We start from the raw sequence: 17,610 nt of genomic DNA on the forward strand, positions 1-17,610 counted from the left end.
TCACCCTGCAGATATTGTTATTGCAGATGGTGCTCATATTATCCTGAAAGACAAAACATAAAACTCTGATGCAACTGTCAGAGAAGGATGGCATCACATCAGCATGGTCCCAGCGGGTGGTGAAGGCTTCCACTCTGAACCAGTTTCTCCTCCAGTGTCTCACATAACGTTCTGTTTTCATAAATCTTTTGCTCTCTCTCCCTCTCTTGAAAATCTCTATTTTAGTTGCCAGTGAGGATGTAAATGTTTCTGGAAGAAAGAGTCATCAAAACTGACACAGCTGTGAATGACTGACAACAAGCAAGCAGGAAAGAGCTTCCATCAGTGTTTGTGCAAGTTACTCACTGCACAACTTCTCAGTCCATCTGCATTAAATGGGCGAGCCAAAAATTGGACACATCGGCAGATGCTCGCATGCGCTGCTTGGCACGCACACTGGTGCTATCCACACTGATGACAGAGGAAGCATAATTCCCCTGAAGGAATTCTATTTTCTAAAACAAAAACTACTTACACAGTTCTTTTAAACTATTGATTCTTTGTATTTTGGTCCTGAATCTACAATCACCAAATTGGTACAGGGGATTGAACCCAGGACCTTCACGCTGAGCTACTTCCCCAGCCCATCCCCAGCCCTTTGACTTTTGTTGCTGTTGTTGTTGTTTTTGCTGTTGTTTAGTCAAAGCCTCACTAAGTCACTAAATTGGCCAGGCTAGGCTCAAACCAAGATTCTCTTCCCTCTGCCTCAGCCTTCTAGATAGCTGGGATTCCAGGTGTGCACCACCACCACCCAACATCTCTCTTTTTAAAAACAGCAATGTATGTCATATACACTTGAGACTGTTCTTCCAAAATAAACATGTCCAGGCCCCCACTGGTGTCATCTTACTGAGAAAGACACCCTGCGGTGAGGCCTGCAAGTGTATTTGGAAAACCTAATTAGGTGATTGTGAAATACCTTCCCTGGTTAAGAGCAATTAGGCAACATCATTTTTCCAGGTGAGTAACTATGATATACGCATGTGCACATATAGAGTAATATTAATTCTACTTCATCCCTCCAGGTATTCTCCACATATTCTCCTTTGCCACCCCCTCTTTCCTTTGAATTTCTTTTTTTGTTTTGTTACTGTTTTTGAGATAAGGTCTCATTATGTTGCCCAGAATGGTCTTGAACTTATGCACCCAAGTGATTCTCCCACCTCAGACTTCCAAGTTACCAGGGACTACAGGTATGTGGCACCTCTCCAGCTCTTTCCTATGAATCCCTGTCCTTAGAATTACTGTGGAGTCAAGAGGGTTACCTGGAAGAATTTCATGGTGAGTTCATGTACAGTAGGAGCAGGGATATAGCTCAGGGGCACAAGCACCTGCCTGGCAAGTGCAACGTCCTGGGTTCAATTCCTGGTACCAAAAAAAAAAAAAAAAAAGGACGCACCTTGGTTTTAGGGCTGCAGATATAGCTCAGTGGTATAAGCGCCTACCTGCCAAGAACAAGGTTCTGAGTTCAATCCCCAGTACCGCAAAAAAAAAAAAAAAGACCGAGTGCCATGTACAGTAGGCCATTTCAGTGGTGGGGACGAGTGGCAAGTGAGGTCAGTCACTCCTCTAAAATGAGGTCATTTTAATATACAGTCGTTGGACAAATGCTTTTCTGGTGGAGTCTGTATGTTATGGTAAAGCTTAAGAAGAACACAAGAGTAAGGGTTGGCCTCTGTGCACTTCAGCAAACACTAACGGTATAATTGGGGTGGATACAGATGGCCAAGGTAAGAACAGTTAAAAAAAAAACACCACATAAAGCAGCACGTGACTTAATATTAAGTTATTAGTGCTCAGGATAAGACTCTGAGGCAGAAGTGCTCACTCCAGATCCGGCAGTCAGGCCACACTCCAGAAAGGGCTAAAATTTAATGGGTAGAGGCTACGTGGACAAGCAGAGGAAGTAGGTGTTCTGGGCCAGGAACAGTGTGCAAGCCAGACAGGAAGGAAGATGGCACGGACAGTGAAAATACAGCTCTCTGGAAGTAAAAGGGCATTTGAGTAACTGAGGTCAAACAATCAAAGGTCAGACTGGTTCTCAGCTAGGGAGACTAACACCCTAGAGTTGAAGAAAAGTCAATGTTTGATAGCAGCAGAACATGCAAATAATAGTACTTTAGGATAATGTTTGGGCTCTTGAGGGAAGGGTGAAGCAGGCAAAATGCCTCTGAGTATGAGAGATAAGGAGTCCAATGAGAGCAAACAGGATCTGCCCTGCTTGGGAGTGGTGGATATACAAAGAATTCTTGGAACTCAGTCGCCAATTGCTTTGAGTTGCCCACCTTACACAAAATGCAGGCATCAAACACAGGAGCACATGAACGGAAGTAAATTAAGAGCGGCCAGGTGGAGACAGCAGAGAAGTGCCCCGGGGGAACGTCTGCACTGGACATAGGGCTTCAGTAGAGGTTGGTGAGAGGAAGTGACTTCTCTACAGAGTTTAAAAAAAAAACTAAGAGATTGAAAACTGAACCTGGAGAAGTAGCCCATTAAAGACCACATGAGAAATGCTGAGTAAATGATGCAGACAAAAGTCCCTGGGTAAGCAGAAGACTCTACTGCCAACCCTGAAGCCAAGAAAGAGGAGTTAAAATAAGAGCTCACCAACACGATCTCATGCAACAGAGCAGGCAAAGGCCGTGGCATTGATTCAGTGGTATTCCCATAACTGCTGAGTTCCTCCAACCCACGGTTGAGTTTTTTTCCTTTAATCATTAGCCACTGACTGTCCCTACAAATTGTTTCATAAACATAATCATTTTTTAAAAATATCTCTCAGCAGAAGTTAAACTGTCATTATCTGCAGATGACATGATACTCTACAAAGAAGACCCCCAAAAATCCACCAAAAGAACTCTAGATTTAATAACCAAATGTACTTCTGTAGCTGGATGCAAAGTCAACACTCATAGATCAATAGCACTGCTGAACACAAATAAACTCACTGAGAGAGAAATAAGGTAAACCACACCGTTCACCATAGCAGACAACAGAATGAAATACATAGGAATCAAATTAACAAAGGAAGTGAAAGATTTGTACATGGAAAACTACAGTACTCTGAAAAAGGAGCTCAAAGAGGATATCAGAAAATGGAAAGATATCCCTTGCTCTTGGATAGGAAGAACCAATACGGTGAAAATAACCATAATCTCAAAATTGTTATACAGATGTAGTACAATCCCTGTCAGAACACCAATACTATACCTTACAGAATTAGAGAAAACATTCCTAAAAATTCATTTGGAACAATGAATTTTTAATAACAAAAGCAAAGGGGCCAAATAGCTTCCCTGGAAGAAAAATAGCATCTTTAAAAAGTGGTGCTGAAAAAACTGGCTTTCCACATGCCAAAGCCTAAACTAGACCCATGTCTATCATTGTTCACTAAATGAAAATTAAGGTGGAACAAAGACCTAAATATTAAAACAGAAATGCTAAATCTGCTGGAAGAGAGAATAGGTAGAACCCTTGAAGACACAGGTGTAGGCAAAGACTTTATGAACAAAATGGGGCAACAAAGGCAAGGCAGAGAGCATTACAATCCCTGATGCGAAACTATACTACAAAGCTACTATGATAAAAACACTATGGTACTGGCAAAAAAACCCCAAAAAAACCCCACCAGACCCAAAGCTCAATGGAACAGATTAGATAACTAAGCTAAAATTAAAGTGGAGCACCTGCTTGGCAAGTACAAGGTCCTGAGTTGGATTCCTAGTACCCTAAAAAAAAAATTAAAGTGGATCAAAGATCTAAATAGGAAAGCAGAAATGCTGAATCTATTGGAAGAGAAAGTAGATAAAAATCTTGAAGACACAGATGTAGGCAGAGTTCATGAACAAAACCCCAAATGCACAAGAAATACTTCAAAGAATCAACGACTGTGATCTCATCTTATAAAAAGTTTTTGCACATTGCCATAGAGAAGAATAAACTTGAGACATTTCTAGGTAAACGGATGCACCTTGAGACCATTCTCTTCAGTGAAATTCAAATAGGAAGGGGAACTAGGGAGGGGGGAGCAGAAAAGAGAGGAAGGAAAAAGAAAAAAAAAACTAGAAAAGAAGGAAGAAATGGAGCAAAGCTTTTGTAAATAAGGAAGAGAACAGGAGTTAAAGGGAGAGGAGGGGGATGGGAACAAAAGAAGAATCAAGATATAACATGATATATCAGGTACAAATTCCATGTGATGAATGTGATCTTTATGTGTATCACAAATATACCAATAAAATTTTTTTAAACAGGAGACAAAGGAGGTAGAGGAGGAGAATGGAGAGGGGGCGCGGGGAGGAGGAGCAGGAGATTTGCAGCTGCCATCCCAGACCAACTGACTCAGTGCCTGCATTGTGACAAGATCCCCGCTGACCCATGTCTGTACACATTCATACTTGAAAACAACTACTGTCAACTCAGTATAGTTTAGAAGGGGCCAGCACTGAGTTACCAAAGAAGTAAGTGGAGGCGGGAACGAGAGCACATGAATTCAACTATGTGGGACCTGTGCAGAGGCCCAGCTTCACCCTTGCTCCAACTTCTGGCTCGGTGATGGGCTCCAGGCCCTTTGTATGCGTGGCAGGGTCCCCTAAGGAAACAATCCAGCTTTTGAACAGGTGCGTAGACCCATAAATCCTCACATAAACTGCTACCAAATTTAATTATACGCAGGCTTCATAGATTGTTATCTCCCTGGTGGTTTTTCTAGATTTTATAAAAATTCTGATCTCTTGAAGATTCTATTCAGGAACTTTTGTAGTTACACAGCACCAGGAATTTAAATTCTCATTCTACCTCCCATGCATTCTCCCATAATGTTAAGTTTCCCTCTAGAACTTAGATCGCAATTGCTAAAATACTTTTGTGATCTAAGCAAAACCTGAAATTGCAACTCTAACCCCAAATGGAAGGGGTCTGCAACTAAGGGAGCTCCCGGTCAGCAAGGCTGTGTAAATAACCAGGTGTCAGGAAGGCTCACTGCCTAAAGAAAGAGATATGGAACAGAGGAACAGTCAGACCCTAGGTCGAGTACTGACACTCGAGGCAGAATCTTCCCTTCGTTGGGGATGTGCTCAAGGCTTCAGTGTTTCCTCTTCCGATTTTTCTAAGTGTACTCAGTAACTCTATCTCAACATACCACTTTGAGGTCTTTTTATTATTTTAACAGCGTTACTGACGCTATATAATTTACACATTTTGAAGTTCATATTCAGAAATAGAAGGGACTTTCATTCTACCTCCATCAAGAAATGCTTCATTAAACTTCCCCAGGAATAGAGCACAACAGCCATTTCTTAAATCTCCAGAAATACAGGACACTGTTATGACCCTCTGATGATATATCCTAATATCTCAGTGGAAAAACATGCCTTGATGAAATCCTTTCTATTAAAATTCAAACTACCAGCACATGTGAAAGTAAAGGCTTTTAATGCTACATTTCCAAGATGGATGGTGAAAATACCATAGCAAGTCCTCATCATCTGCTTATTTGGAGGAACATCATTAGGAAGTGAGCTCCATTTACTGCACCCAAAGTAGAACGTACAGACCCTTACACTCCACTGCCCCCTAGTTTTCCCCAACTGGGGTCCTACCAGAGAATATGCTTTCTCAAGGGTTGCTGGAGCCATTATGGATCTGTTAATTTTCATCTCAGTGATGGCATGAAAAGCAGAGGTGGGCTTTTGTTTCAGATAGGAGAGAAAAGCAACTTACATGCTCTCACAGAACCTCGTCAGGGTGCTGGGCTTCTCCTGGTTGCGTCTTTGCCGAAACCAGCGCTGAATGCTTCGAACATCCCAGTCCAGCTGCTTGGAGAGGCCTTCCAATCTCTTCTCATCGGGATGCTATGAAACACGTTACAGGCAAAGCATTTTCAATCCATTCTCATTTTCACCATAAACAGATCTGCCCTTGTATCTACCTGAGCTTTTTTCCTCCTGTGTTTATTATTTGCTACTGAGATTTCTCCATTTACCATGAGGGTCTAGGCCTGGCATTAGCAGCATGAACATAAATAATTACTAGGTTACGCACAGGAAACACAATGAAAAAGCACGGATCTCCCTGTAAAGCTTGCACGTACCCTTATCAGCAATGTACTTCCTAAGAGGCAGCCCAGATCTGATGGAGCAGCTGAGTGGCTGAACCAGCCCCATCAGCCCTCAAGGAAGGGGGTCAGGTGAAGGGGAATCTGCAAAGAGCTGTCACTTGTGGAACTTCACTTTCTCAAGGAAAAATAAAGTTAGACTCACCCATCACATATTTGGATAATGTAGGACAGATGAAAAGCATGGAAAATTCCAAACTGCCTCACTTAAGCCCAGGGAACCTTTGCACCAAACATACTTTCTTTGCCTCCGTTTTCCCCATCCTATACATATTTCTCATGGATTCCGTTTCTTAGTTATTGCCTTCAACTGAATCCTACATCAACTCCTTTACTAAGACTATATATTACTTGAAAAGCAAATGTGGTAAAATGGACAGAGATGGTCCTGAGACAATTAGCAAAAGTTCAGCTCACTTCAATAACCTGCCTGAGCCTCAGTCTCCACATCTATAAAAAGAAAGACAGTCAACCTAAATGGGATTGTGGTAGGAACTAAATGTGTGAATGTATGTATAATGGGGCAAATGTTAGTTAGTTAGTTCTAACTAACATTAGTTAGTTCTCTTCTCTTTCTCCTTTCTCTCAATTATGTTCAAGGGTAACCCCTCAACAATCAAGTGAGGGTGATCTGCTATAGAACAAAACTGAGCCATGTGAGTTCCATTCCTTTATTTATTCTGTTTTAATATTAATGATCATGGAAATAACCAAAAGCCGAGGAGGGAGAAGGCAAGCTGACCAGCCTCCACATCATAAGGGTGGAATGTACAAGTGACATCATTCTAAAAGCATCCTAAGCAACTCCAGGGGCATGTGTCACCCCCAAACTCATATGTTGAAACTCTACTCCCCAATGTGATGGATTTGGGACGTCAGACATTCACGGCCTTGTAAGAAGACACAGTAGATAGCTGGCCCCCTCTCTCTCTGCCACGTGAAGAAGAGGACCTTTGCCAAGAACTAGACCATGTTGGCACTTGGGTCTCAGATTCCCAAACTCCAGAAGTGTGAGAAATAACAGTTCTTTGTTAAATCACCCAGATTACAATATTCTATCACAGCAGTCCGAACTGACTAGGATACTCAGACACCCAGAAAATACAGCAAATGGCCTTCAGGTACGAAATGTAGTGACCTGGTGCCTATGTTATCTGAGTTCTTTTTACTAATGATGCAGTCTACACTTTCATATCTTTCCTCAGCATCATGAGAACAGGAACCCTCAGTGCCTATAACATGTGTTAGCAATACCATTTTCCTAATGAGAAACTCATTTTTAATTTTAATCTATTTTCTAAGTTCATTAATAAAGAAACTATTTTCCTAAGGGGTCATAAATTTTTAAATGGTCTAAAGTTTCACCTTCCAACTTCCTTCCTCTTCTCTCAGCCTCTCTTTTCCCTTTCTCAACAGGTGACCACCGTTATTAAATCAGTCTCTTCCCAGAATTACTTTATGTAACTCTAAGCAAAACTGACCATGTAAATAGGAGCAAAACATATTTTTATATCCCTACCTGATCACACAAATGGTTGCATACTATGAACTTTGTTCTGGCCCTTAGGTTTTTTTACTTTACAATATATCCTTGGAATGTTTCCATATCGCTACTGGGAAAATGTCCTCATTCTTTTGTAGAACTGGAGGGATATTTACTTACACATTCTACTAGTAATAGATATTAACAAAGTATCCGAACTTCTGCAATAAACAAGGTTGCAGTAGGTAAATTTGCCATTGGTTATTTTGAACAGATTTATCTGTGGAATAAATTTCTGGAAGTGAAAGTTGTAGATCAAAGAGCGTTATGCTCCTGTAATTTATTTTGATATCAAAAAAATTACTCGAATGATCTTAGGAATTTATACTCACAAGCAAGAGTATCCATTTTCCAAAGCTTTCTCAGTGGAGTATATCAATCACATTTTTTTCGCTTTTGTAGCCTGGTATACAAAAATTGTATCCCAGCAAAGTTTTTCTTTTTCTTTTTATGAAAGAAGCATTGGGGCTGGGGATTTAGCTCAGTGGCAAAGCGCCTGCCTGGCAAGCACAAGGTCGTGAGTTCGGTTCCCAGTACCGGAGAAAAACCAAAAAAAAAAAAGAAAGAAAGAAAGAAAGAAGCATCTTTTCCTAGGTTTTTAAAAATATTTTCTATTTACCTTTTTTGTGAAGAGTATGCTATATCACTTGCCTATTTTTTTCTTGATTTGATATTTTCTTTATTGATTTGTAGGATTTCTTTATATTTTAGGGCAACTAAACCTTTATCTACACTATGAGTTGCACACTTTTTACCAGTATGTCATTTGTATTTTAGAATTTGCTTTTGGGCAGTTTTGCTTGTTTTACTTGCAGATGTTTGCCTAAAATATATGCTTGAATTTATCAGTCTTTTCTAAAATAGCCTGTCAACTTTGAGTCATAATTAGAAAAGCCATCTTTACTCTGAATGTTCAAAGAATTCTACCAGGTTTTCTTCTAATATATTTAGGGGCTTCATACATTCAGATCTTTAGTGTATCTGAAATAAAGCTGAGAGATTCAGTGTGAGATATGATTCTAACTTTCTTTCTAGATGTCTACCCAATATCCCAATACTATTATTCATCTTTTCCTCACTGAAAAAACAATCTGCTCTTCAACTGATTTATTATTCATGTACCAGGAATATGCAGTCAGTTTTCTCAAAAATCTTTTATTTCTCTACATGAATTAGCCTGTTTTCAAAATAAACAGTCATACAAGCAAGCTTGTTGGGATTTTTAGTAAGATCACTCCAACTTCTTAAATTAATGTAGGATGAATTAAAATCCTTACTCAATTTGATTCTGATGTCCTTTAAAAATGTTTGAAAACTTTCTTCATATTGATCTTGCACATACCTCATTATGCTTACTCCTAGGGATTTTGTTTCTCCTGTGAATATATTTTCTTGTCATTTTTAAGCCCTAGTTGGATCATTTCATTTCAATTAAAAAGATGTTAGGTTCAGCATGTATATAGTATCATGTATTTTTCTCTTCAGATTTATTAATGTGATGAATTCTATATATTTTTAAATATTACAAAAAAGACACTGCATTCTTAAAATAAATTCTATTTAGTTATGAAAATTCCTTTAATGTGTTACCACTGTCTTTCCTCATTGAAAAAATGGGTTCTGTTTGCTCATTTTTCTCAATAAATATGATTAGTCTCCAGTGTTTGGGGGATGAAGTCTTTGTCAGGGTTTCATATGGAAGTTTAAATGCTACAATAAAGGAAAAATGAATGGTTTTTAAATTTTTCTGTGCTTTCATATAGTTTAAAAGAATCACCTGTTTTTAAGCATGCATTAGAATTCTTCTGTGAGACAGATATGTTAATTGTTTGGCTATATTAACCATTCCACTATGTATATCAAAACATCATACTGCATACCTTAAATATATACAATTTAAAAAGAAACAGTAAATACAATTTCTAATACCACTAGGAAGGAGCCTAGGCATTCAAGTGTCTTAGAAATGCTAATCAACTGAGCAATGAAAAGAGCATATCACTATATGTTCAATAAATATATTTATTTGCTTTAGCTTTTGCTTTTTTGTTGTACTGGAAACTGAACCCAGGTCCTTCACAATGAACTACAGTTCCAGCTCGATTTTTATGCTTTTATTTTGAGAGAGGATCTCCTTAAGTTGCTAAGTTGCCGAGGCAGGGCTTGAATTTGCAATCCTCCTGCCTCAGCCTCTGCTGAGTGGTGAGATTTCAGACATGTGCCACCACACTGATTTCAATAAATGTTTTGAGTGAATGATATAGCATGACAAAATAATAATTCTTTTGTGAGAGCATCACAGCCTGGCAAAGTTTTCCAGTTTAGCTCTTTTAGTTTGATCTGTAAACACACAAAATATTATACTTTACTAGGGTAATTGCATTTTGCAATAAAGAGAACTATTGAGATGTATTATGTACATGTACTGACTTCCCATGGTGAACATCAGCATTATGCGCTGCAAACACGAACTAACAAAAATTTTAAAATGTTTAAGAATAAATAAACTTTACATCTGACTTAGCAGATCAGTTGGTGTGTGAAGCTGACAACTGGCTTGGAGCACAGAGAGCAGGAAGAAAGAAAGACTCTTTCCAGTGTCTTCCCGTTTCCCAGAGCTGGGTGCAAACAGCAGAACAATTCCCATTTTTATCTGTTTTTCACGCTTATTTAGAAACATACTCTTAATTTTCCTGCTTTTACTGTTATCAATTATTATACTGTTCATGTGTTGGCTCTTTTGGTTGTTGTTTTTATTTGCTTTTTCATGACTGAGCTAGCTGGTTTTCTGTTTAAAAGCAAATAAACCAATGATGCACTTTTAAATAAAAATTTTTAAGTTCTATAGTTTTGCTAACTCATAAGTGTGGGCTTTTATCTTTATTAATTTTTTCCTTCTGCTTCATTCTATTTATTTTGTTGTGGTTTTTTTTGGTACTGGGAACTGAACTCAGGACCTTGCACTTGCCAGGCGCTGATGAGCTATATCCTGAGTGCTGTGGTTTTTTTCCTAATGTTTAATTGGTTCTTTTTTTCATATATTATGAGTTTGCACTGGACCACTATTTTATCATGGACATATAAGTGGTGCTTTCATTATTATTATTCACATAATCTTCTTGATTCTTAAGCTCAAAAAATAGTTGAGAAAGCATCTAGAAATTTCTAGAAATAAAAGACTTTCTGAGTTGTTTTTCCATTTCTTTTTCTTTTTTTTGTTTTCTAATTTTTAGTACTATTAAATTATACCTAATATTTAAAATTTATTATAGATTTATGATAGGATATCCTCAATTTTTGTAAATATTTGGTAGGTACTTGGTAAAAGACTGGTCTCTATACTCAAGAGTACAAGGTTCTAAATTCATCCCTTAGATCTTCCTTATTAATTATGTTTCCTACAATTTCTATATTCTATTTTTTATTGAATCTGTCATGACCTAGAGGTAAATTGAAATTTCTCACGTTTGTTTCTTTTTTAAATGCTTTTTATGAATATATAGGATATATAATGTATATTCAATGTATATATATTTAATGTATCATATTTAATGTATAAATATTTATAGCCATTTAATTTCATTATAAATTGTGCCTTCTGGCAATAAAACCTAATTTATTTACTTCACTCAATGCTTTTAAAAACCTTACTTTCTTTGTTAATTATATTTGCCTAGGTATCTTCACTTTGTTCTTATTTTCATCCTTTTTACATTGTCTTAAAGTATCTCATATATTTTGTTCATGACTGTATTAATTAGCTAGGGCTGCCATAACAAAGTAAAGTATCACAAACCGATTGGCTAGAAGTTCCAGATCAAAATATCTGCTGGGTTTGTACCTTCTGAGGACTGTGCGGAAGGATATGCTCCAGTTCTCAGCATATAGATGGCCACCTGTATTCGTTAGCTTTTACACTGTTGGACAAAACAGCAATTTAAAGGAGGAAAGGTTTATTTGGCTCAAAGTTTGAGTGGATTCAGTCCATGGCTAGCTAGTGCCAAGGCAGGAACATCAGAGTGGGTGACTGAGACAGTATCAGAATCCTACTCTATGACCTACCTAGGCCAAGCATGAAGTGTGCTTTTCTGACGCCCCAGGTAGCTCCCAAGCCAATCAAGTTGACAAGTAAGCTTAACGGTCACACTATTTTCCCCTCTGTTTCTCCACATCATCTCCCACATGTCTGTGTCTGTGTTCAAATGTTCCTTTTCCCTAACCCTAAGCCTAACCCTAACCTGCGAGGGGCTGCCTTGCCCTTTGAGTAACTCCATGACAATTATACAGCAAACAAAAACACCTCAACAGACTAGACAAGATTGTGAAAAGGAGGGAAAAGCTCCTTTGTGTTGTTTGAACAAGAGGTCATACATTTTAATTCTTCACTGGGCCCCACAAACTATGTAGCCCTGCCTGCATATGTTAGACTTAAGCATTTTGGGGGGTAAATCCCTACACAGTTGGAGGAAGATAACCATACCTTTCCTCTAAAGGTCACCTGGCCCTGCAGCCAAGCCAAGACACCACAGACCTTCCTGCGCTCTCTAAATCCTGCTCTTCCTATTCCAGGCAACCGACCTGTCACATTGTACATCACCAAGACTGGAGAACTACAAAGAATCCAAGGCAAAACAGTTCTGACTTGTGCTGCATTTATATTTAAAACATGCGGCTTCTGTTTTAATCACGTAAAAATTTCCAAAGGAATCACCTTGGAAACTAAGAGACTCTGATCATTAAAATTAGCTAGAAGCAAATAATCTCTAGAATAGTGACTATCTCCAAACCTTTTTATTACCTTTGTAGGGGAAATTTCTGGTCCCCCAGAAAGTGTGATAAATGTAAGACAAGGAAATGTAATGTCGACTTCAGGGTTTTAAAGGGAGACATAAAACTCATTTTATTGGTCATTTAGAACAATGTGTGCTTAACCCATTCACAAAGAAAATACAATTACATTGTTATCACATTAAAAAATGAACCTGGCAGAGCATGTGCTTCACATACATAAGGCCCTGGGTTCAATTCCCAGTGACAAAAGGAAAAAAAACTAAACAAAACAAACAAAAAACCTTCAAAAATTCCCTATATGTCTGCTTTTTATTAAGGAGAAAATGTTTTATTATAGTAAATTGATACAATAATGAAAATGTGTGGTTTTTTTTCCCTAAATAATTTCTTTTCTTAAATACCACAGGATATGTGTCCCTTTGGGCTAGGTCCTTAAATAATCCCACAAAACGTTAAAAGAGCTTTTCCTAAAGTTCTACTCATTCTTCTCTTCTTCTTTGCAGATATTTAAAAAACATAACTGGGGCTGGGGATTTAGCTCAGCGGCACAGCACCTGCCCGGCAAGCGCAAGGTCATGAGTTCGATCCCTGGTACTGGAAAAAAACCAAAACCAAAAAAAATTTTTAAAATTAAAAAATAAAAAAAAACATAACTTGTGCTTTCTTACACTTTTCCAGGGGGGGAAAAAATCTACTTTTTGAAAAGAAGAAGGACAATCTTACAGAATTTTGGCAGAAAGAAAGAAAATAAAATAGTGTGTTAGGATAGTTGAATTAATAGATGTAGTAGTAATAATGGCTAGCATCACAAATTTCCAAAAAGAAACAGAATCTGCTCAACACTGCCAAATCACATCTTAGAATCCAAGGTGATGCTTCCAGAAAAATAAAAGAGGGAAAACGAACCACTTGATACAGGAACACACACTTCTCACAGAAGGCTACGCTTCTGCTCTTCTTTCTTGTCCAGGGAGGAGTAAGTTAAGATCTACATGAGAGCTGTAAGAGTGAGAGTGCCATGGACAATCCGATAGCTTCACTTTCGGATGGACTTGGACCCAGGGTTTCTGATTTCTGGCTTTCCCCTGTCCTCCTGTTCCTAAGGAGACACCTACTTGAGGTGAGGCGAGGCCAAGGAGGCAGCCCTTCCTCCCCCCTCCTCCCATTCACTTTGATTCCCACCACACTCAGGATCTCTTTTACGCAGCACAGTGAAGCTATCTCTTCACTTTTAACTCTCTTGGCCTAAATTCCTCATTCTTCACACTCAGCTCTTTTCTTTTTCAATCACCTTTTCTTTGTTCTTCACATTTGCCTGTTTATCACAATTCCTAGGGCGTATGGACAATGTGATAAGTGAACAGGTCCCTTTTCCTCACACATACATAAATTGCATTCCTTCGTTCTTCACAGTCCCCTCCAAAGCCCTACCGAGGACTTATCTGTACCGCCTAATGTCACCTGAAACTAAAGTGGCATTGGATTCGACTAAGCACTATCCCGCCATGACCTTTTTTCCCAGACAAGCTTCCCAAAGCAATTCAAGAGTAAAGCAGCAGGTCTGGAGCACACCCATCTTCACTCAGCTCCCACTGCACAGGTCTAATCACAATACTTGCGTTCTCAACGCACTTTCCAGCATGAGGAGGGCAAAAATTGGTTCTCCAAACCCAGGAGAAAAAGAAGTGCATCACTGCAGGTTGGGGATAGTGGTGATGTGGGTAAGTCATACCCCAGGAAAGGACCCTCTTACCTTTGTAATTGCAGTGAAGACCTTTTCCAGAATGGCATTTGGCTGGGCAATCTGCGGCCCGCTGGCCTGAATGTTGAGGGCTATGGCACACGGTTTGGCTATAAATCTAGAGACAAAGAAAGAGAAAGAGAGAGAAGAGAGAAAAGTTATTTTTTCTATAGCTGTTCTTAATACCACCTGTTACACAGCACTCGATTACCCTCGTAGAATGCCGGTAGGATTTTAGGGGTATACTATGTCAGCAGTCACATGAATCACCACAAAGCAGCCTTAATTGTTTTTCCTCCTTTAGTCCTCCAGCAATGACATTAAAAAAAGAAATCCTTTTACATATTTAGATGCCTTGATCATCAGGTCCTAATGAAACTCCACAGATGAAAAACTTATCAGATAAAAGTTTAATTGTATAAATGAAATGTGTAAATAAAACAATGATTTTTAAATGATGTACTCTCCTTTGTAACACATGATCAACAGTCACAGTACTTTCTTATTATATAAGCGTTCATTAAGCATTTGATGACACATGCAAAGAGAATGCTTTTGATCACCCTAGGCATAAACTTGGCCGTTCTGCACCTGTAACGGAAGGGTGTCATACTCAGTCCCCATCCCTTGCGGCTTCTTAAAATTCTCTGCTTTGTGGTTATTTGCTTCTTTCTCGTAGGAATAATGAAGGATGGTGTGCTGTCCCAGGCAAGTCGCAAGTGTCAAGTGTTTACAGGTATCAGCAGAACTGTTTTTATCGGAAGCAGCTGCCTACTATCAAGAAGAATGGGGAGGTTGGGGCTGCTTTCCAATCGTGTTTGATGTGTGAATGAGGCACAAAGGAGAACAGGCAGAGGGCATGGCCCCCAGATGGACGATAACATCCAACAGAACTAGAAGGGAAAAAGCTTTTACAACTTCCAGGGGAGTTTCAGACTAAACGCTCACACAATACTTCTGTGAATAATTCATTTTTAGGAGTGACACTGAATATCTTCTATTAATGCAAAGTAATTAAACACCATATGAAAGTATCACCCAAAATTAATTCAGTGTTGGCCAAAGGCAGCAACTGATAAATATGCAAAATAGATGATGAGTAAATCTTAGATGAGGTTTCCTTTATAGCACTAATGAGCTAAGTGAACAGTCCGACAAAGGAAGATTTCTTTAAATGGGGCCTAAGGAGGTTGACACAGTGCCACATAATATCCTGCTGGGTCCAGTTTCAAGTAAAAGCACACTGTACATGAGCAAGCCTAAATCGGAAAAGAAAATATAATGCCCGTTATATTGTGCTGTCTGGCACAAAGTTGGAAGGAAAAGAACAATCACCTTTCCCGAGTTTCTGTGAATCTTTAGAAACTGGTATCTTCTCAAAACTTTTCCATATTCCATTTGTTTTAATGTAAACATGTTTGAGACACATCACCTATGTCCTTACATTTCCTAACAGTTCTGGGCCTTCACTGTGTACAATAAACATAGAATAATGGCCATAGCTATAGTGGTAAATGAAGTGGAATTTAATGGGCGATGTCCAAAGCAGTGTTCAGAATTTGTTTCCTTGATAAAATTTCCTGTTTTCCATTTATTTGCCTCCTCATCATATGGTATAACAAAGGGTGTAAAAATACATGAAGCATAGCAAAAAATGAAAACTAAGGCAAAAGAGCAGATTAATTTGGTGTAAAGGCCAAAATCAACTCTTCCAATGGTTTTATTTTTTTGTCCTCTTCCCAGCTGGTTTCTCCTCAGCCTTCCTCATCTTCCCCATTGCCGTTACAGTCATACATACTGTGCTCAAGTTCCCTTTGGGACTTCATATCATCATCCGTATAACATCCTGCTGGTCTGGAACATGACCCTCCTTCTAAATAATGAAGACTCTAAATCCAGAGTCTGAACATTTCTTCTTTGAAACCCCAAGCACAGGATGACACATTTCTTTCCCTGGAGGGTCATTACAATCAGCACCTCATTCTCATTTCTCTGGCCAGTCTCACTGAATTATGAGGATCTGAGGAGAAGATGTGTGTATGAGATGAATGACGGATGAGTTTAAGGGAATTTAACTCAATCTAACGGTGAAGTCGAATTCTTTGCTAGAAGTCACTGTGTCATGGTACTCACATGTATGGAACATTGTGGGCATTCAACGAATACTTGATGGAGGAATAAATTAACAAAATCAGCTAAAATACAATGGTAAGTTCTTTACTATCTATCCCAAATGGGGCTGTGTGTTTTAACTGCATTCAATATCACATTTACTCAGGGTAGGAGATTGAACATTCTAATACCAAAAGCCATTTCTACAATTCCCATGTCCTTATGATGTCTGCACTACCCCCAAAGAGCCCAAAGAGCAGCAAATATTCAGCTTCTAAGACTTAGAAAATTGCATATGATAGGCAGAAAAAGTTAATCTCAACTCCCTGATAAAAGAAGAAAGACAAAATGCAATAACTCTTCCCTGGTTATATGAAAATATAGAAATTTTATTTGTATGTATTCTCAAAAGAATTTGTGAATAGTCTTTACTAGGTGATTTTTTTTTTTTCCAGAGAGCATATTAGATTCCAAATAAAACCTATTTCACAACTAGGCAATTTTATCATCTTCTGTCATGGTACATTACAGAAAAGTTGGATTTTTTTTTTTAAAAAAGGCTCTAACAAAATAAATTCACAAAAGCTGTTTTTTGCTGTGGTTGGAGAGATACCGATAGAGATGGAGGGAAATAGCTAGACGGGCTATGGGCTCGAACATCTAGAAATACAATAGTTGAAAGAAATATTTTCTTTTGAGCTTTGATGATTACCTGTACCAGGAACTGCTCACCTAATTACTTTTTTATCAAAGGCAGCAATACTACCTTCAAAAGATCAAACACCTATAAAGTACTTTCATGTACTATATTTGAAAGTAAATATAATAAGGATGTAAGCTTTGAAAAACCCTGGTCTTGGTTAAAAAGCAGAGAAAATATTCAAGACATTCCTACTTCTCAACTCTACTGAACAACATGTATTTGTATTTTAAAGATAAACAAAACATCTCTGGCACAACGTATGAAAATAAGCACGGGGAAGCGCTTTGGTGGGATTAATACACAAAAAATGAAGTCATCTTTGCAATCAAGAAATTTACAATCTGGAGGAAGGGACTATTTTTAAAGACACTTACAGGGTATATGCCTTTGTTCCAAATAATAGAAAATGTTTATTAATCTTCTTAGCCAGGCATGGCAATACACACGTGCAATCCTTGCACTCTAAGAGGCTGAAGCTGAGGCTGAAAGATCACAAGTTCAAGACTACCCCGGGTAGGGGCTGGGGATTTAGCTCAGCGGCAAAAGCGCCTGCCTGGCAAGCGCAAGGT

At 38.6% G+C, this 17,610-nt stretch overlaps 1 protein-coding gene across 2 annotated transcripts in view; it reads right to left on the reverse strand.

Annotated features, from left to right (window-relative positions):
• The window catches only part of Cers6 (ceramide synthase 6), a 283,700-nt gene that overhangs the window by 176,003 nt on the left and 90,087 nt on the right, over positions 1-17,610 (reverse strand). For both annotated transcript variants that reach the window (XM_013518781.1, XM_005393276.2), the window contains exons 2-3: positions 14,239-14,344; positions 5,758-5,888 (exon numbers count right to left, since the gene is read on the reverse strand). In XM_013518781.1, coding sequence (XP_013374235.1) covers positions 5,758-5,888; positions 14,239-14,344 — 237 coding nt within the window. The remainder of the gene's footprint in view (positions 1-5,757; positions 5,889-14,238; positions 14,345-17,610) is intronic.

The sequence above is a fragment of the Chinchilla lanigera genome, unplaced genomic scaffold, assembly GCF_000276665.1.
Source record: "Chinchilla lanigera isolate Chin_1 unplaced genomic scaffold, ChiLan1.0 scaffold00048, whole genome shotgun sequence".
Taxonomy (NCBI): domain Eukaryota; kingdom Metazoa; phylum Chordata; class Mammalia; order Rodentia; family Chinchillidae; genus Chinchilla; species Chinchilla lanigera.